At 35.7% G+C, this 27,905-nt stretch overlaps 1 protein-coding gene across 4 annotated transcripts in view; it reads right to left on the bottom strand.

Moving 5' to 3' along the window:
- Positions 1 to 27,631, bottom strand: part of MET18 (ARM repeat superfamily protein) — a 62,662-nt gene extending 35,031 nt beyond the window's left edge. The window contains exons 1-10 of one of the 4 annotated variants that reach the window (XM_088218171.1): positions 27,328 to 27,631; positions 26,903 to 26,965; positions 26,705 to 26,759; positions 26,295 to 26,392; positions 18,832 to 18,990; positions 18,647 to 18,706; positions 17,847 to 18,035; positions 10,627 to 10,680; positions 5,840 to 5,926; positions 5,036 to 5,747 (exon numbers count right to left, since the gene is read on the bottom strand). In XM_088218171.1, the coding sequence (XP_088074297.1) occupies positions 5,036 to 5,747; positions 5,840 to 5,926; positions 10,627 to 10,680; positions 17,847 to 18,035; positions 18,647 to 18,706; positions 18,832 to 18,990; positions 26,295 to 26,392; positions 26,705 to 26,759; positions 26,903 to 26,965; positions 27,328 to 27,399 (1,549 nt within the window). In that variant the 5' untranslated portion in view covers positions 27,400 to 27,631. Of the gene's footprint in view, positions 1 to 5,035; positions 5,748 to 5,839; positions 5,927 to 10,626; positions 10,681 to 17,846; positions 18,036 to 18,646; positions 18,707 to 18,831; positions 18,991 to 26,294; positions 26,393 to 26,704; positions 26,760 to 26,902; positions 26,966 to 27,327 lie in introns of those variants that run through there. The other 3 variants (XM_088218170.1, XM_088218169.1, XM_088218172.1) reach the window with 3 other exon arrangements.
- Between the last annotated feature and the right edge of the window lie 274 nt (positions 27,632 to 27,905).

Here is a 27,905-nt window from a genome sequence, read left to right as displayed (position 1 = left end):
AACGAAGAAGGTAGGAAATGCAGATGAGTCTGTGTACAGGAAACCAAAATTGAAAATTACACTGAGAAAGTGGTTAAAGGGCTTTAGGGCATTAAAAATTTGGGTTGGCATGCCATCCCCGCTACGGGTTCAGCTGATGGTGTTATCATCCTTTGGAATAAAGACTATGTGAACTGGGAAGATGTGGTTAAAGGGGAATGTTCAGTTTAATGCCTATTCAAGAATTGTAGAGGAAGACTTACTTAGGCTTTCTCGAGTGTTTATTGTAGGGGAAATAAGAAGGAGAAAGATATTCTTTGGAAAGAACTGGGTGAGTGCAAGATGAAATGGGGTGGCCATTGAATAGTTGATGGTGACTTTAACATGATCTTAAGAAAGGGGGAACGTAGTGGAAATATTTACTCGGCTTTTGAGATGGATGAATTTAAAGCTGCGATGAACAAACTTGAGGTAATTGATCTCCCTCTATCTGGAGGTCAATGGACTTGGTCTAATCAGAGAAGTAGCTCGAGGATAGATGAATTTTTGGTGTCCGCTGGCTTCCTGACTCAACTTTTTCGGATCCTTCAGAAAACATTACCTCGGCCCACTTCCGACCACTTCCCTATATGCTTGATTGTTGATGGTGTCCAATGGGGCCCTGTCCCCTTTAGATTTGACAATAAGTGGTTGGAGAATGACCGCTTTAGCTCTATGGTCGAAGAAAAATGGAAAAGTTATGAGTTCAGGAGGAGTGATAGCTTTAGCATTGCTTCAAAGTTGAGAGAACTGAAAAAGGATATCAAAGGTTGGTTTAAGATTGAGAGGAAAAAGGAAGTGGTTAAATCTGATTCCATTTTGGCTGAGATTAATGATCTGAACTTAAAAGAGGAGAGTTGTGGGCTTAATGATAAGAAGTGTGACAAGAGGGTGGCTCTAAAGTTACAGATGGCCTCTTCTTTGAAAGATGAAAAAATTGCATGGAGACAGAAATCTAGAGAGAGGTGGATTGCTGAAGATGATCACAATACAAAATATTTTGATACTCTAACCACTCATAGAATACAACTTCATTGATGAAATTTGGGGTGAGGATAGGATGGTTAAAGGCAATGAGGAGCTAAGGGATGCGGCCAGACAATATTATTAAAACTCTATGATGAGGAGGGCTTGCTTTCGCCCTACTCTTGATGGCATGCAGTTCAAAAAGATCTCTGACGAAAGTTCCAGTATGCTGGAGGAGGAATTCTCTTTGGAAGGAGTGGAGAGCTACTAAAAATTTTGTGACGGCAATAAGGCTCCCGATCCTGACGGATTCAGTATAAAATTCATCTAAACTTTTTGGTACTTATTGAAGGAAGATGTGATAAATGTTTTTAAGTATTTCTATAGCTCTGAAAAATTTGTTAGATCTCTAAACTTCATTTTCATTGCCCACATCTCAAAAAAAGGAACCCTAAAGAGTTCAAAAACTTCATACTTATCAGTTTAGTAGAATGTGTCTACAAATTAATTGCTAAAGTGCTGACTATGAGACTTTCTAGGGTGTTTGGTGAGGTGATTGGAGAGTGTCAGCACGCTTTTGTGGAAGGAAGGCATATCCTTGATGTCGTAATGGCTGCCAACGAATCCAAGGATGACCTTATAACCAGGGATATGGACGGGTTGTTGTGTAAATTGGATATAGAGAAAGCATATGACCATATTAACTGGAACTTTGTGGTTTACATGCTGAATAGGCTGGGTTTTAGGTAGAGATGACAAGGCTGGATGAAACACTGTATGTCTACCTCTTCTTTCGCGGTGCTTCTCAATGGTGGACCATCTAAATTCTTTGGTGCATCCAGAGGATTATGACAGAATGACCCCCTATTCCCTTTATTGTTCATCATTGTCATGAAAGCTCTAAATGGCCTATTAACTCAAGCGATTGACCTTCAACTTGTGAAAAGGATCGAGGTGTGTAGAAAGCATCGCTCGGTCCAGGTGTCACATCATTTTTTGCAGGCAATATGCTTTTTGCCAACCAGCTGTGAGATGCTTGCTGAATTTAAGATGTTTTCTCGTATGTTTTCAGATTGTTTCTGAATTTAAAATTAATTTTGATAAGTCTGAAATGGCCAGAATTAGTGGGAATGGGGACGCAAATCTGTTTGCTAGGGTGCTAGGGTATAAAGCAGTCAAATTCCCCATAAAGTACCTGGGAATCCCTTTCGATAGTAAGTATAAAGGCATGACCTCCTAGGAGTCGATACTAGAATTATTTGAAAAGAAACTTACTGGATGGAAGTGAAACTTCCTTTCAAAGGGTGGTAGATACACCTTAATTAAAAGCTCAATGGTCAACCTTCCCATCTATTATCTTTCTACTCTTACAATTCCAGTAAAGGTGGCTAAGAAATTAGAATCAATTCAATGTCCTTTCCTCTGGGGTGACGATGATGAGAAACATAAGTACCACTTGGTAAAGTGGGAGGACATTAAAATGCCTAATAGTTTGGGAGGACTCGGCATAAAATCAATAATGAAAATGAATAATGCCCTCCTTGGCAAATGGTTGTGGAAGTACATGAATGAAAATAATAGATTGTGGAGAATGATTGTAGAGGCTTGGTGGGGCAACCACAATTCGACCCCGAGAAGTATACTTACAACCCCGTATGGCAGAGGCTCAAGGCAGAAAATCTTAACTCAATGACATCAGTTTAGTCTTTACTCACAAAGGAAACTGGGTAGAGGTAATAATAACAGATATTTGACTGATGAGTGGTTAAAGGTGGATAGCGTCAAAAATTGTTTCCCGAGGACTTTTAATGTCGCTCAATTCAGAAATACACTTATTGACAAAGCTTACCAACAGTCGAATGGCAATGTAAAATCGGTTGTAAGAAACTTAAATGACTGAAAAATTAATGATTATGCGGAAATACTTAAGATTTTATCATCACAATAGATTTCATTCACTCCTGACAAATTCAGTTGGAAATTAGAGAAGTCTAAGAAATTTTCAGTTAGATCATAGTACAATTTTTTAATGACGATGTCTATTGTGGTTTGTCAGAATTTTCTTTACAAGCAAATCTGAAAAACTAAGGTCCTTCCGAGGATCACTTTTTTCGCTTGGGAAGACTGTTGAGAGAAGATTCTTACAATTGATAAACTTAGAACTAGAGGACAGATTCTTGTGAAAGGATGTTATATGTGTCTGAAGGCCGAGGAGTCCTGCAATCAACTGTTGCTTCGGTGCCTTGTGGCTCATTATCTTTGGTGCATGATTTATGGTTTGTTGGAGATCCATTGGGTTGTGACGGGTTCAATCTGCAAGGAAATTTGAGCTTGAGATGCGTTATATGTAAAAAGAAACATTGTAAACATTATTCCATTAATTGTTTTTTGGGTTATTTGAAAAAAAAAGAATTCGAGAGTTTTTGACGGGAAAGTTAGTAGTCCTAATAGTATTAGAGATAGATGGATGGATTCTTTTGGGACCATCTTATTAGATCATAACATTATCAGTGATCTGCATTTTGGGAATGTCATTGATACTGTAACTCTTTGGTATCCTGTTAATATAATACTTCACACTTTTTATTTCAAAAAAAATATATTGTTTTTTTACTCCTTCCATGGATGGAGGTTGCCTTATTCTCCTTGTTTTTATGCTTTCACTCTCATTCTCTAATAAAGCTTCTTTTTTATCAAAAAAGAAAATCCTCTAGTACACTATACCAAAAATACTTTAATTCTTTAACAATAAGAGAAAGAAAATAGCATAACAAGTTAATAAGATTGGGTTTGGAGACTTATAAGTAATAAATTAGCAACTCCAAACATCACTATTAGCATCCACTTTATATCATAGATAGCACAATCAATTTAAAAACTTGATTATTACCACACAACGCATGCATGTGGAAAGGTGGCATGACCAGACACAATGGTTCTTCGCAAACAATGCCTTAAAGACAAGCTAAAATGTTCAAACTTTTATTCCATTTCCTATGGGGGGGAGACTAGGTGTTTTCCAGTATTGTCCCAAATTTGGGGATTATTACATGTTTTCTAGTAGCTTAGAGCATTGTTCTTGTTGCCAACCTCAATCACTAGGAAATAGAGGAGATAGTGAATCTACTTGCTGCTTTGGACACTATTCTTGTCCCTGGAAATGAGGATGAACAATTGTGAGCGTTGTCTAAAAGTGGTGCATTCTCTGTCAAACCCTATTACTATCATCTCTTCAATCATGACAGCCTTGGATAATTTTCCCTTGAAAGCTATACAGAAATGTAAAGCCTCCCCTTGTATCGCCTTTGTTGCTTGGGAGGCTATTGGAGCCGTATCCTCATCATTGTTAATTTGTGAAAAAGGGTCTGCATCATTATCCAAAGAGTGCACTTTGTAAATTGATAGTGAATCCCTTAACAATTTTTTGTTATGGTGCCTTGAGGGGAGTAGACAATGAGGTTTGGCTAGCAGTCTACTGGGGATCTTGTGGGTGGTGAATGGATCTATTCAGAAAGAACTCTTGGCTTGGGATGGGTTCTTCAGCTGCAACTAAATTCCTCTCCCTTGTTCCCCTTTCCATATTCCAATCCATTTGGAATGAAGAAATAGAAGTTTGATGATTGTCAAATCTAATTTGGCAACATACAAATCATTTGTTTCAGGCATTATGTATTTCGTTCACAAGCCACCCATTTCTTAAAGGAGAAGATATTTGGGATGTCATCAACGTTTTGATTGATTCTCTTGTATAATTTTCGCTTTCTTTTGGGATATACAAGGATGAGAACCCTAGGTGCCATTGTTTATAATATATTTGCTTTCGGTTCGTAAAAACAAAATTAAATAAATAAAAGAGTTGAGGGCTATTTCTCCACATAATAATAGCAGATAGCGAGTTTATTTGCCCATCCCCAAGATCTCCCTTATGGAGCCATTATCACAGAATAGCGATATTAATAATGAAAAGCATCATACTTCCCTACCGAACAAAATAGCTACAAGTTTAAATCGATAGAAGATATGTACTCTGTCAAAAAGCAAAAGTTATCACCTCCAAGATATTTATCTCCATCATCACCATCTTCATTAGTAACCATGATAGAAAAGGTGAAGGCTTCAATTAACAAAGCCGAAAAGCTTTTTAATAAGGAGCACCATATCTCATCTCCATAAACAGATTTTGACACAAGTTCTTCAGATCCCAGAATTAAGTCTCTGGATGCCGCAAGAAGTTCAATACAAAGACATAGAGCTCCATGATTAAGTCTTCTGGAGATCGTGCAATTGTAATTGGGTAAGCAGTCATCAGAAGAACTTCTCACTGAAAGTCCCAGAATGTCCATTAAGCGGGTGAAAGAGCTCTGATAAACCAGATTGCAGGAGGCAATTGAAGCCTTGATAGACACAGAAAGAATTCGAGCAACAGTATGTAGCTTCTGTTTATTTTGCAGGGGAATTTCTCCATAACTTTGATAACTAGTGATGCTACTGAAGATTGTGTTTATATCTTCATCAGCAATAATTAAACTTACGAATGAAGGATTTTGCATAACAAGTGCATGTAGAAGACGTAGAGATTCTGTTACAATTTCATTCTCCTGAAACTCCACACCATTAAGTGATTCTGGAGCAAAGGACAAAACAGATGTGTGAAAAGTACATATTGTATCTTTTATCAAAGACCAAATAGCTACATGATGTTTAGCCACCCTCTCTGCTCCATACTTCAAAGTGCAATCACTGAGATATTTCAACGAGTCAACCTGAAGAACAGGAACTCCTAGAATATTAACATTTCAACGTAACAATTGCCACCGGCAAAAGAAGATATGGAATTAATTTAATTGACACTGACCTTTGCTACTGGCAGAGAAGAAGAAAGCTTTTCAAGAAGCAAAGGAATGACAAATGGCTCAAAAATAGGTGTGGATGAAAACGCTTGCTGCATCATATAATGAAGAAAATTATCATTCAAAGTAGTGTCAGAAACAAATTATATCACGAGCAACAGTAGTTTATATAAGTATATGAAAAATCCTGAAAAGTGAAATGAAGCTTCTTATCAACCTTCTTGAGGGCTTCATAAGGAATTCAGACATATTCTAGAACACATTTCATTTAACAAAAAAACCATTACTAAGCTAGTTTTTGAAGCTAAGTTATGTTATATTGTTGCCACTATAAAACAATGGTGGAAGACAAAAATGATCTATTATAATAAGTATACATATTCCTTGTTTAGATTTATATATATGTATATGTATATAGGTTCCCTTGAAACTCATTGCAAGATTATTAAATGCTGAGAGTCCATATGCAAAGGAAGATAAAGGAATTTCTAAATGAAGAATGGATAAAAAGGACAATATAATTGTGCATGAATAACTTTCACAACTTCAAGTGATTGCCACCTGCAACTCCAATTGTCAAACAAGGAACTTGATGAATTATCTGTTATCAGGTACTAAGAAATATAAGATCCTAGTTGTAGCATTTAATTGTGCGTCCCTATTACACTTGGCTTTCCGGCCTTTAAGATAGATATTGTAACGACCCGAACCCCTCATTCAGAGTTCTGATCGCATCCCACTGTATAATGGTAAATAATTTACAGAAAAGTCTCGCACAACCAATATTTAAGGATTCAAAGGTAAATCTCTTACACACCTTAATGTTAAAATGTTCAAAATCCATGAGGCGTGTCTAACCTCTAAATTAAATACTTGCTACAATGACATAGATATCTTTAATTACTGTCTAAATTTAGGTAAGATAGAGTGGAACAATCTCCTAGTGAATCTCTCACCCTTTGGGAGCGGGGTCCTGAACGTCTTAATCTGGAAATGATAGTGAATTAGGTGAATTACACTATCGCAATAAAGATATAAAAACCAAACAAAGTAATGATTCATCAAAGAGTTGTAGAAAACGGTAAAACAGCCAATGGAACATTTACTTTAATAAAATCAACTTTAAACTTAAAAACATATTTAAGTTCCTCACTTCATACCCCTATTCCTCTTAGGCAGAATTCCCATTATTGTTTTTCATTACAATTTCGTGCTTTCTTATAATTAGTATCATATCACATCAAATTTATATTCAACTAATCTCGTTTACATTCACAAATAACGGCAACCATATCAGACATGTAATCAGGTAGTTTTCATTTTAAAAAAAAGAAAACAATACTATCAGTTAGAATTATAGTAAGAAGCACAATCAATACACATCTTAACAAATGTGAAACTTTGAGTTCCTTATCATTTCACCTTAGCAGGATTATTTACCATTTCTATTTCTATTACTTGTTGTCATTTCCATAATCGGTATCACTGAGGGCACATAGGGATTCCCGCTTACACGTGAGTACACAAACATTTCCTTTGTAATCACCAGCCGTCCCCATACCCCGTCCGATTATGGGTGTCATAATTATAAATCGACTCAACACCCCGTCCGGTATGAACGTTATTTAACCAATTCCCAACCATCCTGTATGGAACTTTCCAACTCCGTACGACTGAGGACACATCCACGTTAGGGTTCACCCTATATACCAAGTCCATACACTTTCTCCCATGATACCCGGTAAGTTTTTTCCTCTTCAAGGATTATTTATGTTTTATGTTCTAACTTTAGAACTCAAACATTATAATTATATTTTAAAACGAAAATTCATACCCAACTACGCGTATATGAACATATCAAGCACATACACACACACACACACTGTATATTAAACAGACAGTCTCATGTGTATATATATGTCAAATATACACAGTTTATTATTTATATTTAAATATAAACAATCAAATATAATTTATTTAACAGATACTTGACTTATGTATTCTATATATATACAAATTATCTATACATACATATTTATATGACACCGCATGCATCCTTTATCTATACACCTACACTGATGCGCACATTCTCAGTAGACATATATACTAAAACGCACACTCACCACAACACAAGTACATAAACCGACACACGCATCCCACTCACACAAACAACCATGAATGGTCTTTCCCGCGCGCCGACCTACAAAGTATATCCATCCACCATGCAATACAAAATTCCAAATAACTAAATATAGTCGCACAATTAATTATATACCAATACTTGCATAAAATCAGTTGAATTATCACCATCGGCATCTCACATAAGTTAAATTCAAAGTCGCAATCAATTTTAGGCGATCTAAAGGCCAAACTTCGATTAAGTAATTATGGAGAAAGTTGAGATATCCTTACCTGGAGTTCAGTTGGAAAAAGTACCGGAATCCTAAGCACCCTAGCACGAGCCTTTGCCGGGATCAGCACTTGCCGCCGCGAATGAGCAGAAATCACCTAAAAAGTCGCGGCACGCCAGTACGAATCGAATCTCGCCAATCCGTCAGGATCTGGCCTCCCTGCGGTCCGGCCGCTCATTCCCTGCCGCACACACACCTTCAAGTTTCCTTCTCCGCTGTGGCGTCACGTGCCAAGAGCGAATCTGCCCTCTGCTCGCCGCCCCTCCCTTCTTCTCTCGTGCTGCGACGTGACTCTTTCTTCCCAGCACGTCACGCGACCATCGCGCGCAAGCCTTCTTCTCCGGCTGTCGTTTCCCCGCCTTGCAGGGATCAGCTGCTCGCTGCGCCTCCCTTCTTCTTCTCCCTCTTCTTCTTCTCCGCCCTCTCTTCCCCTGTTAGGGTTTCTTTTCCTTTTTTTGTCTTTTCATTTATTTATTATTATTATTCCATTTATTTTATTCCCCTTTTTCTTTTTTATTTTCCCTCTTTTTTTCCGGCTGTTACAGATATAAAGCTCAAACTCACTAAGATTGAAAAACCAACATCTTAGTTTTGAGCGAAATGGAAGTTCCTCCAAACAAAGGTAGATGGCAATGGACCATCCATCTAAATTATATTTTTGTGAAAATAAACATTCATCACTTTGGCTTTATTATGATTCAAACTTCATAGTTTCTTTTATGACAGTACAGTACCATACAGTTTTATTTTTTTATAATTATTTTACATAAAACTGTCAATTTTTTAGAGGATATATTTCCGTGTCTGAATTTCTAAATACAAACATGTAAAAGTTTCAAACTGACTGTTGAATACCATATTTTATTATTTTATTATTTAATTAATTAATTATTTAGTATTATATAATTAGAATTCTATGACAATAATAATCTCATATTATTAGAACTCTATTAGAATAAGAATTTTCTTATTAGTAGATTACGAATTTTATAAATACTTTAAGTGTAACAAAATAAAACATAATAAATAAAATTATATTTTTTCTCCAACTTCTATATGGTATTAAAGTCAGGTTAAAATTATTTTAGAATTTTAATTTTAGCGTTTGGAAAAATAACACAATATGCTGGATTGGTACCTTTTTATTTAGATATACTCTCATCAGCCCCCAAAACATATTTGAACCCGCCAATGTGTTCTATAGTGTTTACGGTGATTTTCAGCGGCAGTGGAGGCACCGGTAAAAAGGTACAGCTGCACTATGGAGATGTCGGTAAAAAGTGCAGCCGCACTATGTAGGCACCGGTAAAAAGTGCAGCCGCACTCTTGATGCGTCAGGGAAAAGCTGTAGCCGCAGCTACAATGGCGCTGGTAAAAAACTACAGCTATATATCTACAGGCATGGGTAAAAAGTGCAGCCGCACATCCACATGCGTCAGTACAAAGGTGTAGCCACACATCCCCAGACGCTGGTAAAAAATTACAACCGCACATCTACAAGTGTCGATAAAAAAGGCCACCTCATTCCATTTTTCTGCGCACATTCAGAGATCTTTCCGAAAAAGACGAGCCAAGCTGACTTCGAACTATTTTTTTAGCTGACTTCGAGCCGTTTTAGAGTAGTGTCTGAGCCATTTTGAGCCAAACCGAGCCATTTTGAGCCGGATCAAGCCGTTTTGAGCCAGGCTGAGCTGTTTTGAGACGAATCGAGCCGTTTGAGCTGAGTTGAGTGTGCGTACGTGTTTGATAGATTGCATGATAACTCTTTAAAACTTAATTTGCAAATTGAGCATGTGCGATATCCCTATACCAACTTGAGGGGAGGTGTTGAATACCATATTTTCTTATTTTATTATTTAATTAGTTAATTATTTAATTATTTAGTATTATATAATTAGAATTATATGAGAATAATAATTTCATATTATTAAAATTCTATTAAAATAAAAACTTATTTAATAGTAAGTTAGGAATTTTATAAATACTCTAAATGTAACCATCTAAAAAATGAGAAATAAAATTATATTCTTTCTCCAAATTCTACACTAACCAATCAAATTAGGGAAAGCACCATAAAATTATAATATAACTTTTAAAACTAATAATTTATATAAAATAACAAAAAGCCAACATATAAATTGTAAAACTCTCACAAAGAAGTTAAACGATTTGAATTGCAATTTGTCAAACTATAGGCGATGATATGTTAACTTACCCTATATTTTTCGAAAGGAAAATAAATTTTGACATAACCAAATAATTCCCCCGTAGAATTGATAGTCCATAATTTACAACGAAGGAACAATAGAGCAAAGATAACTCTAGTGAAATTTCTAGACAACCAGTAAACAATTAGCAAAAGTTTAAACAAAAGCACACACCATTAGAGCCCTTGAAAGATCATTCCTTGTCACATCTACCTCCTGACCTTTTGGCTGGAAAATATAAAGAAGGAAAACAGTGCATCAGAGACAAATAGCATGAGATGTGCAACAATAAAGTCTAAATAGCATAAACAAAAAAGTCAACTCAACCCCTAATAAATAACGCTAACATAACCTGGACGAAAAGGACCGCATTAAATACTTTCATGTTGAAGAAGAATTAATTTGAGAGACAATAAGGAACCGCATAATATACAGTACTAATGTTGCTAATTTTATGTGGGCTACATTGCTCGAACTTAGGTGCAAGGGTATGGTATAAGCATGGATCTAACTCCATTTTTGTAGCCAAATGTACTGGCAAGCCACTCAATCAGAGTCCATAAATTGGATACAGGTACTTGAATTTAATGTGAAAAAGATAATAAAGCTAAGATAAACTTTAAGGAAGCAAAGATGGCATGGTATGCATAACAAGATACAATCCTTAGCACAAACAAAAATAGCACATTCACATTTGTGATGAAATTGAAAAAAAAAAACTGTTACTATTTTTCATTGAAAGAAATAAGTATTATTAGATAAAGGAGAAAGAAGGACAAACATCAAGGATGAAAGAACTGCATTCTTTCTTTTGATAGAAAAAGAAATTTTATTACATGCAAAATGAAACAATAAAAGAGCAAAGAATAAGATGTTCTCCCAGAGTCTTCACAAAAAAGAACTCCGAACAAAACCAAATTACGAAAGGATGCAGCATCTGACCGGCACGTCGAACTATTATTGCCTCTCTATTCCTCGAAGAACAAGAAAAGAGATATCCTGAAACTGCACCTGAATTCCCCTAAAATAGCCAAAGAGTCAACCATAAAGAACCTGTGAGCCTTAGCCCATAAAGAGGCAAACAAACCCAAATTTGTCCCCAAGGTGAGGAAACTAACAATCTTGGAGAATTCTAGCATCGGACCCCAACCCTAGCATCCATTAATCCACAATGTTCGAAGCACCTTAGCTTTCCTTCTTTCCCCATGTCCCTCACTCTAAGGAAGGAGATGAAACCTTTATCATGCCAAAAGTGACAAAAAGCCCAGACTAAAGTCTATAAACCATATCACAGTGCAAAAAAAGAAGGCAAGAGGACTCCAGTCCCCCTAAAACACATAGGCTATGCCTAGTACTCGAATTGGATGGGATAAGATAGGTATTTTGTCATATAAGAAAAGCAATTTTATCAAGGGGAAGAAAAGATAAGGTACAAAGCCGGAGGGTAAAATATCCTCTTAGAGCCTTCTAGTATAAGAACTCCAAGACATATTTATACCCAAACTTAACAAAAATCAATGCATTATTAACCACCAATTTCTATGTAACACAAAAATAGAGATATCATTAAATTTCCCATGCAGCTTAGCTCATAAGGCGGCAAGAAATGTAATCCACTCCCACAGAATTTATGTTGGTAAGGTATAATCTTCAAAAAATTTATTGTTCATTTCCAACCATAATGTCCACAGACCGCATATGGACATCCTTACAGAGAATTGTAGCTTTATTGTTCATTTCCAACCATAACGTCCACAGACCGCAAATGGACATCCTTCCAAAGAATTGTAGCTTTATTGTTCATTTCCAACCATAACGTCCACAGACCCAAACAGACATCCTTCCAAAGAATTTAGCTTCTTTTCTCACCCTTTCTCCATATAGATTCAAATTATAAAAACTAACGAGGATGAGGGACGACCCACATCAATCAAACATAACGAACAATCTCGTTCCCAATTTCCAAGCCACTTTGCACTAAAGAAATTAATGATTATGAGTCTTTCTATCCTGCAACCCATAACATAAACATTCGGTGAAAGAGCTTGATCATGCAAGCAAATTTGCAATAATACACTAATATTTATCTTGATAACAACAATGGGCCAAGTGAATACCTTAACCTGTAAGATCACCAAACGACCATGTAACTCTTTGACCATGGTTTAGAAGCTGCCATTATAGCATTGGAGCTACTTTCTCCTGTCAATTAAGACTCCTTGGTGAGAAATGATATGCCCCAAATAAGCTACATAGGTTTGTGCAAATATACACTTAGATTATTTGGGGAACAAGGAGTGTTATGTCAATGTAAATATGACTTATCCAATATAATGAATGAGGTTCAACCAAGATCGACAATATACGGATATCACCAAAGAGCACCATAACAAACCTTCTCAAGTACTTTTGAAAAATATCGTTAATTAATGACCTAAAAGTAAGAGTATTTATTAAACTAAAGGGCATTAACAAGAACTCAAAGCGAACATGGTGTGTCCGGAGAGACATCTTCTTGATAGCCAAATCTAAGGTCTAACTTGGTGAAAAAAGACACATTGTGTGATCCTTCCAGCAGCTCTTCAATCACGGGAATAAGAAATTTACCTTTCCTTGTTTTAGAGTTTAAAGTTCTATAATTCACCCAAAATGCCATGTTCCATCCGCCTTCTTCACCAAGAAGACTAGGAGAAAAAAGGGGAATAACTTAGATGGATCAGCTCCTACTGCACTATCATTTGGCATTTTTGCTCAATTTCATCATTTTGGAAATGAGAATAATGACATGGGCAAACTTTTTTCGGTTGAGTATCCAGAAGTAGACGCCACAGTAATCACAAGTTCTACCAGGAGATAATTCGTGTGGTTATTTGGATAAATCTTCGAATTGCAACAATAAATGGTTAAGTTCCATCTTGCGGTCCCCTTTTAGTGATATTGAAGATAAGATCCTGTTGCGACATCATGGAACAGGAAAGACCTGACTGCCTTGCAAATAAACATTAATGCCCATTCTAAAAAAAATCATCTTCATCAATAAAAAATCCCAAGTATTGGGTCCCAAGGTCCATAGCCAACATACTGAGAACAACATTGAAGCCTATAAGTACAGCTAAAAGTAAATCCACATATTGAAGCCTATAAGTACAATTAAAAGTAAATCCACATAAAATACTCCCACCTAAACATATTGGCACCATGCAACAAATTCTTGCACAACACGTGCGTTCACCATTAGCAGCCAGGATACTCATATCTCCTTGTAAGTCCCCTGGACGTTCGAGCTCCCAAGGTAAACCGACATTCAAGAAATTATGAGTGCTTCCAGAGTCAATGAGTATAATGATCGGGCACCCATCCAAAAAGCCTAAAATCTTCACTACCTACAGAGAATAAGAGCCAACAATAGCATGGAAAGAAACTTTTGGGGCATTAATGGGAAGTTCATCAACATTTCTAAAGGATTTGTAGCAAAAGGTCCTCGGTCAGCAGCTGGTCGATCAGTTCCAACCTAAATAATTGCCCACATCGATGGCTAGGCACAAAGCTTTTCATCACAATTAAAACAGAAAACTTTTGTGTGTCGAACATGAAATTTGGCTTAAAAGAGTCTTCTTATCACTAGAGTTCTTGGAAGAAAAGAACACCTTGAAGCACTAGGTCAAATCCTCAAGTGGTAAGGTCGCCTCTCATACCGTTGAGCAGGACTCATCATAGTGGTCAAATGAGGGGGCTTTATGATACAACTTCAACCACAATGCACTCCTTTAATCCGCTCAAGAAAATCTACATTTCCTACTTCAACCTGAATGCACTTGCTTAGGCCGAGAGGAGTTCAAACTATCATTGACAATTAGCAACTACTCCAAGCTGTCGAAATCAACTCAAGTCATAATTGTTGCTCTTGAATGGGGTTCAGAACACACTAGACAATAGTATTTAGGATCCTCCCAATTAAGGTTCGACTAATCAAGCTCCAATTTTAAGGAACGATAACTATTCTTCGCCCTCCAAATAAAGAAACGAAGCCAAGGTCACCCACTCTTCTTCTTGGGTCGGTTGGTGCAAGAATAAATGTTCCCACATCCTATTCATGTCAAGGGGTCAATCTAGTCATCATGCATGTGGAAATCAAGTTTAATGCATTTGTGAACAAAGGGCTCCTAACTTTGCATCTATTTCGGTGGTCCATTCTTGGTACTTAGACTCCATAGCAACCTTGTCATGTACCATTTTCATCCTGCTTTCGTCATACTTCATCCTTTTTTAGCCCAATCCTTTTGAAATACTTTGTGGAAGACTCAAATCGATGTTGAAATGAACAGACAAATATCATATCTTGCTCTAACTCAAGACACTTCTTTACCCAATTCAACTGATATTATTTGAGAAAATTTTCAAATTTTTTTCGAAGAGATTGCAAGTCATCCTTTATTTTCAGTCTTATTTTGTACCTTTCGATTGTCTCATTTGCCTTGTATTTAATTGTAAAAACTCATTTTATCATGTTAGTTTCTTGCCTTTGGGTAGATTTATCATTTCACATGTCTAGTATTTCTCAAGTGCCTGCATTTCCATATTCATAACATTTTTCTATTTTTCACAAGATAATACCTCAATTGTTGTATCAGGAATAGACTAAATATTTAAACTTATGAGAAAATTTTTATGGGATGGTAGGCACTTATCAAATGACACAAATTGTGAGATAAGATAAAGTGGGCGTTTAATGCATTTTCTTATACCTTTACGAAGTGCAATAGGTATATCATTATTAAACTATATAGTGTTTTTGGTACTTACCTCAATTCCAAGATCAAAGTCGGATTCTTGAACCGATTTAGTCTCCATACTCGACATCTTTCTTCATGTATACACCAGAAAAAATTTAGGATCTGGTATAATCTTTTGAGTAGAAAAATTCCTCGGTAGGTTCTAAAAGTTCTCTTGCATTGATAGTGTTGAGGTGTATGGCAAAGGGTTGTGTGCCAAAGGTGGTAAGGTAAAATCTGTTAAGAACTCCACATATTTATCTTTCCAATACAAACTCCTCGTGAAGATAAGGTTTGGTAGAGTAGGATTCTTGTTCAACAAATGTAATATCTACAAACACATTAGAATTTTCAGGCGTGTGAATGGTAACATTTGTACCTTTTTTGAAAGAAGTACCTCACAAGTATATATTTTAGGGCTTAGGAATCAAGTTTCTCTATCTAATGGAAATGAATATGAACAAATACAATACACCCAAATATCTGAGGAAGCAAATAGTTTGTGATGTTTACTACTAGGTAAAATTTTTGAAATGTTTCTAGAAACCTTTCAAAGTCAAGAACGTTGGTGAGCAAACAATTGATAATGTAGGTGGCACTAAGGTTGTCTTACCCCAAGATTATTTCGAGACATTATCTTGGAAAAGAAAAGCTCTGGTGGTGGCTAAAAGGTGAATATTCTCGTGTTTGCTACTTCCTTTTGTTCTAAAGTATAGATGTAGAATAATTCATGAAGAATTTCTTCCTGATAGAAGAATGATTGAAGTGTACGATCAAAAAAAACCTTTGGGTTGTCAGTGTGGAATCTTTTTATGTCAATTCCAATACAGAATTTTATCATGTTGGAGAATTGAGGTATGATATGGCTAATATTATATTTGCCTTGAGTAAAATATTTAGATAATTTAGTACAATTGTTAGTAAATGATACAAACCATCAAACCCTAGAGATATTAAGAGTGTGAGTTAGTTCTCAAATATCACTATGAATTAATAAAAACAGAACTAATGATGGCAGCTAGAGCAATTGTGCTACTAGAGTGCAACTGGCAATGTGCAACTGCACAAGGAGGCTGCTAGAATGAGCAGAGGCTAAGCAGAAGCGGCTAATCACCATGTCAAAGTGTCATTCTAGTGCAAAGAGGTTTTGACAGAAAAGACGGATGCATATTGAAGCAAGGCATAGAGGAGAGGGGCGTTTGCTGGACTGGCAGAGTGGATGGATGCACAGAGGAGCAACACACAAAGAGAACCGCGCCAAGGAGTGGCTCGTAAACTGACTTATAGCCTGTCAGGAGCAGCACGCAAAAGAGCATATCAACATGCCATTGTAGGTAGGCCTGTGTGTCAGCATGAATGCGGAAATTGTTGGTGAAGGCAGCTAGGGACGCACGTCTGGGCGACCATAGCTGAGAGATACATAGATGGAGGCGACTAGAGATGCGCATTTAGGTGAACTGTGCGACAGAGTACTATGGCTAGATTGTGTATGTTTACGCGTCTGAGGACAACCACGGTTGCTTGTGGTTGAGGAGATGGATCCAGTTATAAAGGTCAGTCTTGTTGGAGATGGTCGACTATGATGTCTGCTTATGGTGGAGGTGGCCAACCTGTAGTGGCCGGCGGCTGGACTACGATTGCCAGCTATGAAGGCTAACCCTCTTTTTAGGTTTTTTCTTGGTTTAGCAATAAATGTCAAATACGATTTGTAAGAGTCTAGGGTTTTCTAACCTAGAGATCCGATACCATGTTAAGAATAGTTCAATATGTATTCTATTAAATATTACAAACCCTGTATATATAGATTTTTCAGAATGGAAAAAGAAATTAGACAATTAATTACAAAGGAAGTAATTTACCCTTTTATCTTTTAACCTAATTTACCATTTCTTTAACAACTACATCTCATCCCAACGGCCGTGTGGCTCATAAAACAGACACATATACACACATAAACACATATTATGAATAGACATACTATGGAGATCTAGAACTTAAGTTTATAAGATACTCACTAGATATATTCTGAATAAAGTTTAGGCATAGAGCCTCTTCAATCAGAGTTCATGGCTGAATAGTCTTACCATTTCTTTAACAGCTACATCTCATCCAACCAGCCATGAGGCTCATAATAGTGATATTCATACGCACACAAACACATACTATGAAACAGACATGCTATGGAGAACTAGAACTTAAAAGTTTATAAGATGCTCGATATATTTTTAATAAAGTTTATATATAGAGCCTCTTCTATCAGAGTTGATTGCTGAATGGTCGTACTCTTACAAATGGGAGGAAGAAGTGCTCATCCTTTTCGAGGAGTTGCTTTGTAACTAGATAGCCATCTATTTTTTTCCATAAGCAACTCCCCAAGTATAGTGAATAAGAGTTCTATCTATTCCAAGAAGGGATGGGGCTTGAAACATGCCCCATGCAATAATTTTCTATGGAAGGCTTTACAAAGACACATAGTGCAGACTTCTCAAACGGATTTCTAAACTAAATGCAAGATGCCCAAGTAATTTTTGAATTTACGAGATACCTAATGAAAATGCAAAATATTATATGCAAATAAAGAGACAGGATAAAATAGGACATTATATTGTCCATGAAACTCACATGTGTAAAATGGATAGGAAAGTAACAACTCAAAATGTCAAAAATGTCACCGGCAAAACCAGCAAGCAGACCACACGGATCAGAGAACAATTTTGCCAGAAGCTCGACAATGTGAAACGTCAACACTAAGCACTGAGGATCCTTTTCTCCATCAATGGCTTCACAGATTCCATAAATAAGATCATCACCCTAGAGCATAACATCAGTCATATTAGGATCATGGTACACAAAGGATCTTGTAGATTTTAGAAAGAAATAGAACTTCTAGATGCAATTCACTGGAACAAAATAAACGGATTCTTATAGTTCAAATTCTGTTGGTCAATATATTTCTCGAAAAAAATTTAAAATTTTTCAAAAAATTCTGTTGGTCAATATATTTCTGTCCCATGTGTATTTAGTTGATGAATTGCTATTGAAAACTGTGAACAAGCCACATAGGACAATATGAAAAATCTTATGCACATTGTAGGATAGTATGGATTTCAATCCAGCTTGATCACAATATAAAGTCTAATTATAATTTGTCAAAAAAAATTTCATAAAATCAGATCAGATTATTGCAATAAAGTCTGTGAATAAATAGTTATTTTCTATAGCTCCAAATAGACTAGCTTAAAGTGGACATGATCTGGAAAGCACTAATTCCAGAATTAGTTGAATTCTACTATGTTATCAAACATTACATAAGTACAATAAACGAAAAGAGGAAGTGCAAATAAGAAAGACAACATTGGATCTCTTTGATACCTTTTGGCTTAAAAGAAGCCAAATAAGAAAAATGAAGAAAAGAATTATACCAGTGCAGCAATAGCATCAGGATAGCATTCCAAAAGGCACTCCAGAAGTTCGAAGCAAAGCTGCAAGAACATAGATTCAACAAGTAGCTTAAACTTCAGCAACAAATGTTTATGTATGTAGATAACATTTAATTCAGAGGTGCAAAGATTTTTTATCTACAGGAACTTCATGCTTCATGTCCTACCTTCCGGTCATGCTGTCCTAGAGACTGCACTTGCAGGTTCTGTAAATAAGACTTTGCAACTTCTTTTGCATCAGTGATGGTGATCATACCAGCATCATTTTTACGCCTCATCAATGCTAAACAACCAACAAGGGCCCCACGTAAAGCTCTCCAATCTGCCTGATATAAGTAGAATATCATTTTATCTATTTTGAGTGTAGTATACTTTTTAAGAAACCACAGTGATACAATCAGAGGAATGGTTTAAGGTTAAGTTGATGTAACCACAGTCATTGTCTTATCTTTGAAATGCTGCTACTATGCTCCTAGACTACCAGCTGGAAGAACTGGTGCTGCAGCAGCATTAATCAAAGCTATAGCCAGAATCAGCATTCAACCAGCAACATCAAGGAACAAGAGAACTTACAATTAGGAGCATCCAAAATGAGGTAGATTCACTAACCCTCAATACTTACAGAAATTAATGGGTTATCATCCAATTAATCCTATCAAATGGATTGTGAATACGAATAGCTTCCTTAATAATGATAAATTTTGGGAAATGATTAAAAAAAACCTCATCTAAACTTTAGAAAAATAACAGTTTGGTTTCTTTTTTACATAAAAACATAAAGGTTCTTGTTCTAACATAATGTACGTTATTTTGTGTTAAGAACAGTTTAATTTTTTTTCTCATTGATTTTTATTACCCTATATATACAAGTTTTCTAAAACAAAAAAAGAAATAAACAATAAATTATAACTAATTATAAAAAGTATAATTTACCCTTATTTTCTTTCTTCCACCGCCCCCCGCCCAAGTTAAAAAAAATGTTATCTATCCCCAATTGCAAATAAGAAGTTGGAATGGTAGATTGTTTAACCTTTTAGTCAATACACCTATTAATTGAGAATTGATTGTATAAGGTACATATTAGACCGTTGTCAAGTTTTTCTTTGATAAAAAATATATCGATCTCGAAGTGTTTAGACCGATCGTGTAGCAACAGATTGTGAGCGATATCTATGGCCGATTTGTTGTCGCAGTATCGGTGAATAAGATTTTCCCACTTGATTTTTAAAATCTTCCAAAATTCTTTTTATCAATAATAGTTCACATACTTCTTGTGTCATTGTGCATAATTCTAATTATACAATTGATCTCACAACTACATTTTGTTATTACTTCTCCAAATGGCTAAATTGGCCTTAAGGAATGTAGAGCGTTCTATGGTAAACCTTTTGTTTACAACTGACCTTACATAATTTGCATCAGTATAGAGTTCTAAGAAAGTTTACCACTCTTCCTGAACATAACTCCTTTTTCAGAAGATCCTTTTAGGTAATGTAGTATTCTCTAAACTGCTTGTAGGTGCACTTTTTCTCGAACTATGCATGAGTTGACTTATAATACTCACTGCATAGGTGATATTTGATCTCATGTGAAATAGGTATATCAATCTCTCATACATTTTCTTGTTCACTAGCATATCTTCTCTTACTCTTCCTAATTTGTGATTAGGATCAATGAGTGTCACCTGGTTTAAATGTTAATTTGTCAGTGTTTCTCAACAGGTCATTAATGTATTTCTGCTAAAAAATAAAAATTCAAATTTTGAGCAGGCGATTTCAATTCTCAAGAAATACTTCAACTTACCAAGTTTCTTGATTTCAAATTCTTTTGTTAGGCACTTTTTAATATCAAGTTTTGTTTTCCATTATCTCCTGTTACAATAGTGTTATCAACTCATATTAGGCGAACTATAACTCCTCCTGTCTCTGAGTGTCTGGTGAATAGAATATATTCTCATTAAGCCTACTTAAATCCTATATCTATCATTACTCTTGGGAACCTACCAAAGCATATTCTTGGCATTTGCTTGAATCTATATAGGGTATTTTTTTAATTTACATATCTTATTTGATCTTATTTCTCTGTCAATGCCTGGTAGAATTTCTATCTAGATTTTTTTTTTCTAAATCTCCATGCAAGACGGCATTTCTTACATCAAATTGTTGTAGTTGTCAATAAAAGTGAACAACTAATGACAACAAGTGTTCATCTTGGCTACTTGTATGAATGTCTCCCTCCCTGGTTCATTAAGAAAACTAGAAACCTCCCTTTTCGATTCCGGCTCAAGGCTATCCACAGAGTATGGTTACAGCATCTATCCCACGTTCTTCCCCTCTGCCCCATCCCAAAAGAAATCTCTAAAACACTAAAGGATCCACTTCACCTCATCCTCCCTATGGTATATTGATGACCTAAACCCCCTCTTGTTCTCTAAGAATCTTATACCGTCATGCTCGAGCGCCCTACAATATCATATGATTTTCATTCAATGGCCAGAAATCTCTAGTTACCGAACATTGTTGTATTTCCATAACTCGTGCCACTGCTTCCACCTCGCACCCCTATTCAAATAGCATTCTCGCCCAGTACCACCTCCACTGTAACCCTAACCACTCAACTCCACTCACGACATAAGATAAAACGAAATGAATATTATTAGTTTTTGTCTCTAGAAGAATCAAATGTTACTTTACAATTCAAGTTTGTGATAACTTATTGACTGACACAAGATCAGTACACAATTTGGGAACATGTAATACATTTTTTAAGATAAGGATAGAAAGCTTAATGTTGCCCTTGCTTACAATAGTATTGAATGAACCATCTACAGTGGTTACAGTACTTCAAAGACAAAGAGCGTTACAATACTTTAAGTATATATCATGGCACTACTCTAACTGGAGACAATAAAAAAGAAAAATTGATACTAAAGTAATGTCTGACAAGAGAGCTCCAAATCAAGGAGCTGGGTTTGAAGTATTTTCTTCAAATTGAATTCATCAGCTCAAAATAAGAACGTCCTCGTGAGTTTAAATGTTGAGTCTAGCCTTAATTCATTATTTGAGACATTATCCTGTGAAAAATGAAAAAATGCAATAAATATCGAAATGCAAGCACTTGAACAAAATCAGACTAGGAAATGGTGAATCTACTTAAAGGAAAACAACCAACGGGATGCAAATGGGTGTTCCCTATAAAGTACAAAGTCGATGGCACCATAGAAAGATACAACAGCCAAATTGGTGACTAAGAATTATACACAGACATAAAATTGATTATTGGGAGACATTTTCACCTGTTACAAAAATGAATATGATCAAATTATTATTATCTTTGGCTGCCAACTATGATGGCAACAACAATAGTTTGATGTGAAGAATGTCTTTTTACATAAAGACTTATAGGAAAAAATTTACATATAGATTCCGCCGAGATTTAAAAACAATTTAGCAGCCAATAAAGTCTACAAATTTAAGAAGCATTATAAGAACTTTTGCAGCAACCAAGAACATGATTCGGAAGGTTTGCAAAAGTGATGCTTGCAATAGAATACAACCAGAGTCAAGGAGATCAAAGTTTGTTTATCAAGCACCGAAACTCAAAGAGAATTATCACTCTTCTAGTATATGTTGATGATATTATTATGACTAGGAATGATGAGGAAGAGAGGGTGACACTGAAGCAATGTCTAGTCAATGAATTTGAAATTAAAGAACTGGAGAAGTTAAAATACCCTCGGTATCAAGGTGGCCGCCCACTCAAAACAAAGAATCTTCATTTCTCAACAAAAATATATTAGCAATCTCCTAAACGATACAAGTAAGCTTGTATACAAACCTGCTAGCACATTGATTGATCCAAACACAAACTAAGATTGGCAAAGAAAGATATGACCATCAACAAGGAAATATATCAGATGCTAGTGAAGAGATTTATTTATCTATTCCAAATTAAACCAGACATTGCATATACAGTAAGTTTGATTAGTTAGTTTATGCATAATTCTAAAGAAGTACACTTCCAGACAGCATACCAAGTAATACAGCACTTGAAGGGAACACCAGAAAAGATGTTTTATTTAGGAATAAACACTTGACTATTACTAAAGGTATATACAGATGTAAACTATGTCAGGCCAATGATAGATATACGATTTATATCCATTAAAGGGTATTGTACATTACTTGAGGGAACTTGATCACTTAGAGAAGTACAAAACAGAATGTGACAACAGGATCTAATGCTGAATCAAAATTTAGAGCGATGGTCCAAGAGGTCTATGAGCTTCTACGATTGAAGTTGATTTTAGAAGATCTAAAATTAAGTGGGATGGCCAATGAAATTGTTCTATGACAAGAAGTAGGTGATCAGCATTGTCCATAGTCTGATACAACATGACCAGACAAATCATATTGAAATTGATAGGCATTTCATCAAAAAAAATTAGACAATGGTTTGATTTGCACACCCTACATACCTACCAGCTCGCAACTTGTGAAAACGTGCTCATTGAAGGTCTTAAGTAATCCTACTTTTCAATTGATTATAGCCAACCAGGGATGAATAATATTTATTCACCAGTTTGAGAAGTGCTAGAAGTAGTGTATGTGTAATTTAATATATAAGGATATAATAGGGAAATACAGTGAGTAATTCTTTTACGATTTCCTCTCTTATACTAAGAATCATGTATATCTAGGCCATTTACTCTCAATAATCTCTTCTCCAACAAAAAGGTTTTTAAAATGTGTTTGACGCAATACCCATTGACAACACACTTAAACCAGAGGAGTGCAAGAAGCGAGCAAGTACCAATGAGCTTTCGAGAAGCGAGAGAAAGCAATTGCGAGGTAATGATACTCCAAGTTACTCTGTTCCCGATCAAGTATCAAACAGCGAGGCTAAATCCATCAGACACAGTTCCTGGCTTAGGAAGAAATGGCACCAGAAGGTACCAAAAACTCGAAGGGTAACAGGCCTTACTGTTAAGGAATGATTCGGCATAAAAATCCCGACCCAAGATGAAAGCCCAAATATAGTATGGGTTTGGGTACCCGTGGGATACACATGTTGCTATGCACGTACAGGATACTTGGCCCATACATCCACCAGTGTTTCCCAGTCCTGTGGTAAGGCAATCAAGGTGACCTTATACTCCACAGGAAAACCAGAGACAGACAACCTTCTTGAAGCAGAGATCTGGAGGCCCACACGCAAGCAAGGAGAGCCACGCGTGCGCCGGACATCTGGCCCAGCCCACACGTTTCCTGAATGTGCACGAACCGCGCACACGAGCACCCGGAAGTGCCCACGCATGCGGTCATCTGGGCCCGCACGGAACCAACCGCGAACACGCAAGCCCAAGGGCCGAACATGCACATCCCGTGCGGACAGCCCAGCAAAACGGCCCAAGCCACTAGCCCACGTAACTGGCGCGGACCGGCCAGCCCGGCCCATCCAGGTAGCCCAACCAGCCAGCCCTCTCTCCCTTTGTTTTAAAATATTATTTAATATTTATTTTTATTTTAAAACCCTTTTAAAAAGGCTTGAGATTCACTTTTTAAAACCCTGTGTTAAAATTAATTTCTACATGTTTTTTAAATAAATTTCACATGGGATAAATATGAATTTTAAATTAAATATTATTTTAATGTAATTCTATTCTATAAGATTATTTAATTAATTTATTTGGGATAGAATAATTATCTTATTTTGTATTTATCCTAAATTAAAATAGAATTTTATGTAGATTAATATTTTATTAATTATCTCAAAATTTTTATACTCATCTAAATTGTCTGGGAAAGTGTATAAATAGATCTTTGCTCCTAAGATGTAAAGTACGCATTTGAGAATAAATTTGAGAGAATTCTTGAGATATTTGACTTTTTTATTTTTAACATTTTTACTAAAATTAGCTTCTTCAAGTTCTTCGGGAAGCAGGAGTTTTCAAAAATCTTATTGAGTTAAGAAACGGAGATCAGCTTATCGGTAAATCCGTGACATTTTTCCTTTCTTTATTTTATTTTCCTAATCTTTATTTTTGCTTTTCTTTTAAGATTGTCGATTCAATTAGAGGGAGGGGTTTTATTTTACGTGGTTATTGTTTCAATATTGTATACGTTGAGTAGGTTTCCAGAAGTAGATTCGATCCTCCCCATACCCTCCCCCGTCAGTGTTCTTGTAATTTCAAAAAACATCTTTATAAGAACAAGTTGCAAATTAATACTCAAAATTCATGAGATATGAAAGAGATAAAACTGGATATGATGATAACCATGACGATGATGAGACTATAAAGAGAAAAAAGAAAGAAGAAGAGTACCTCTGGGCTGATGAGAAACTAGGAGAGAACTAGCAGTGGAGCAAACGATTGCAGTGCTGATATTTGAATAAGATGTAAGGACAATGGCAACAGTGAAGCAAGGTGGCTTGAATAAGAAGAAGAAAATCGAGCAAATATGGGAAATCAAAGAGGCAAAAGGAGTCAAGGGCAAAGCAACAGGTTTGTGAAGTGGGTGAACTTTTCAATTTTCAATCGCTAAAGTATATATACTTTTTATTTTAATTAAAATCTTAAAACATATAATATTTTATTATATACAATAATGGGTTAGGTTCGAACGGCTTTTTTCACCACCAAACCTGAACCCCCCTACCCTAATTAGACAAATAAAAAACCTGAATCGAATTACACCAATTTGGTTAAAATCCACTACAATTTTGAATAGATTGGGACGAACCTTCCAAGCTACAGGTTTTCTTGCCACCCTTGTACAAGACCAGACATTACATATGTCTTGAATATGATTAGCTAATTTATGCTTAATACGAGTGCGGCTCACTTTCATGCAATATATGGGATACTATATGATCTAAAAGCTAATCCTGGCAAGGAAACTTTAATTAGTCCTTGAAACATATCTAGTACAGATTATGCAAGCTCGTTAATAGGTGATCCACTACAAATTGTTGTACTTTCCTTGAAGATAATCTTGTGACTGGAGGAGTTTAAAAACAAAACGTGGTCACTAGATTAAGGATAAAGGCGAAATTCAACTTGAAGGCATAGGGTATGAATTATCTTTTTTAAGAATAGCATAGATCTGAATTATTAAAACTCAAGATAATTTTACAAGATCTAAAGACCAAATGAGAAGAGCCAATAAAATTATTTTGCGATAAAAATTCTACTATCAACAGTGCTAACAAAAGTCTACTATTAACATTGCCGATAATCCTATGCAACTAACAGAACAAAGCACATTGAACTAGATAAACATTTCATAAAGAAAAAGTTGGATGATGATTTGATTTTCCCCATACATCTCAACTAATGGTGACACTTACAAATGCGCTAACATCAGGCCTCACTAGTGCAACATTCCAATAAATTATCTCCAAGTGGGAAATCAAACATGCATACTCACCAATAAATTATGCAATATTGATTAGGGAATCCCATTGGCATGGAGACTAATTTCCTATTTTTTCTTTTTGTAATAGCTATATATACCCACATATATATAATAAGCTCATTCTCAATACATAAGAAATTTGGTTCCCCTCTAAATTCCACAAAACAATTAGTTAATAAGCTACACTATTGACAAATTACTTCTAAACTCACCAGTCTTTCTGTGAAGAATCCAATCAGGCTATGCATAGTAGCACTGTCCAGTGGCTTTGATACCAGATGTCTAAGCAGTTCCCCAAGAAGAAGGATACCTGAAGAAAGATTCCATGCTCCAAAAGTTTCACACTTACTGTTTTTAGGTTTTATAAAAAAGAAAGAAAGGAGATATGCTCAATACATTAATTAAATTCTTTTATGGCTTATGCAACTTCAATACATTAAATTAAATCCTTGTAATGCTTATGTGAAATATCATTATAAAGATTAGAATCCAATATAGTGTATCTGCTTGGGAACCACTGCATAGAAGTGATTTTCTCATTAATATTCAAAAACCAGATTCAAACCAGTTTTCAGTTATCCCACAAAGAAACAACATTTATATAGAGATTGGCAGAAGTTACCTCTTGCACGAATAACGTTATCTGTAGTAGTTAAGTACATTTCCATCTCTGTAACCTATAGACCAGGGGAAATGAATGTAAGAAACAGAATCCAAGAGACAACCAAAAATTTGGCAGCAGGATAAAAGAAAATACATGCTTACACACAGAAGAACAAGCGGAGAAAAAAAGGTCTACAAGTATGATGGTAAGTCATACCAGTGTTTCTAATGTTAGTACGTCTTTTCTCACAAGAGAAGCAATTGCATCTAAACTTGCAGCCTGTTGAATTACAAATACAAACAGTACATCCAAATTAATCCTGGCACATAAGTATATAAATTAACCTTGTATAGAATCATAAAACACTGAGCTGATAGTTTTGAACGAAAATCACCGGCTTTGGTACATCCAAGAACGAACCAGAACCCCAAAATCCAGAGCTTAATGGTTAATACCCGTTAAGAACACTGAATTAAACTAAATAATAGTCTCATGTTTGATTAATTAAAGAATTGTTTTTCTCTTTATTGGTGAATAACTGCATTATTCAGTTCGGAACTGTGTTTTTCTTTTTAATATTTGCTTGTAACAAATTAAGCTAATTTGTTATATTTTGTTTACTGGAAGATGAAAAAGAGAACCTGTTGAGTTGTCGATCGAGAAGCGTCAATGAATGCTTCTATGTGCTGAGTCAGCTGTATCGTTTCCGCCATTGTATTAGAATTGAGAAGTTTCTAGGGTTTTAGCGCGAAGGGGGAGAGAGTGAGAGAGATTGTTTAGGGTAAAAGTACTAACTATAACAAAGTGAAGCTACAGAGAAAAAGAAAACAGTGAGGGTTTACGGAAGGTGACACTTGAAAGCCAGGGTCTCCGCGATGGAAGTGTTTAGGGAATATTTTGGAGCTTCCAGAAAAATAGTATTTGGTAATTTGAAGTAAAACGAAGGCAGAGTTTAATCTCTAAACTTTTGAGAAATCTTTTTTCTAAACTAGATTAAAGTGAGGCAGAGTTTTTAACTTATGTTTAGTTTAAATTTTTTTAATTTTTAAATTTAATTATTAAAAATAAATATTAATCACAATTTATGATGTACAATTTAATCAGCATTCTCATATTTTTATTCTATGTTAAATAATAAATCACAAAAATATTTAGGTGTGTTTAGCTGCAGCTTCTACGTTTAGGAAGCACTTTGTATTCAAATAAGCAAAATCAAAAG

Source organism: Carica papaya, chromosome 4, assembly GCF_054855325.1.
Source record: "Carica papaya isolate Zhongbai chromosome 4, ASM5485532v1, whole genome shotgun sequence".
Classification (NCBI taxonomy): domain Eukaryota; kingdom Viridiplantae; phylum Streptophyta; class Magnoliopsida; order Brassicales; family Caricaceae; genus Carica; species Carica papaya.
The sequence above is the reverse complement of the archived record's forward strand: the minus strand, read 5'-3'. Positions and strand labels throughout refer to the sequence as shown.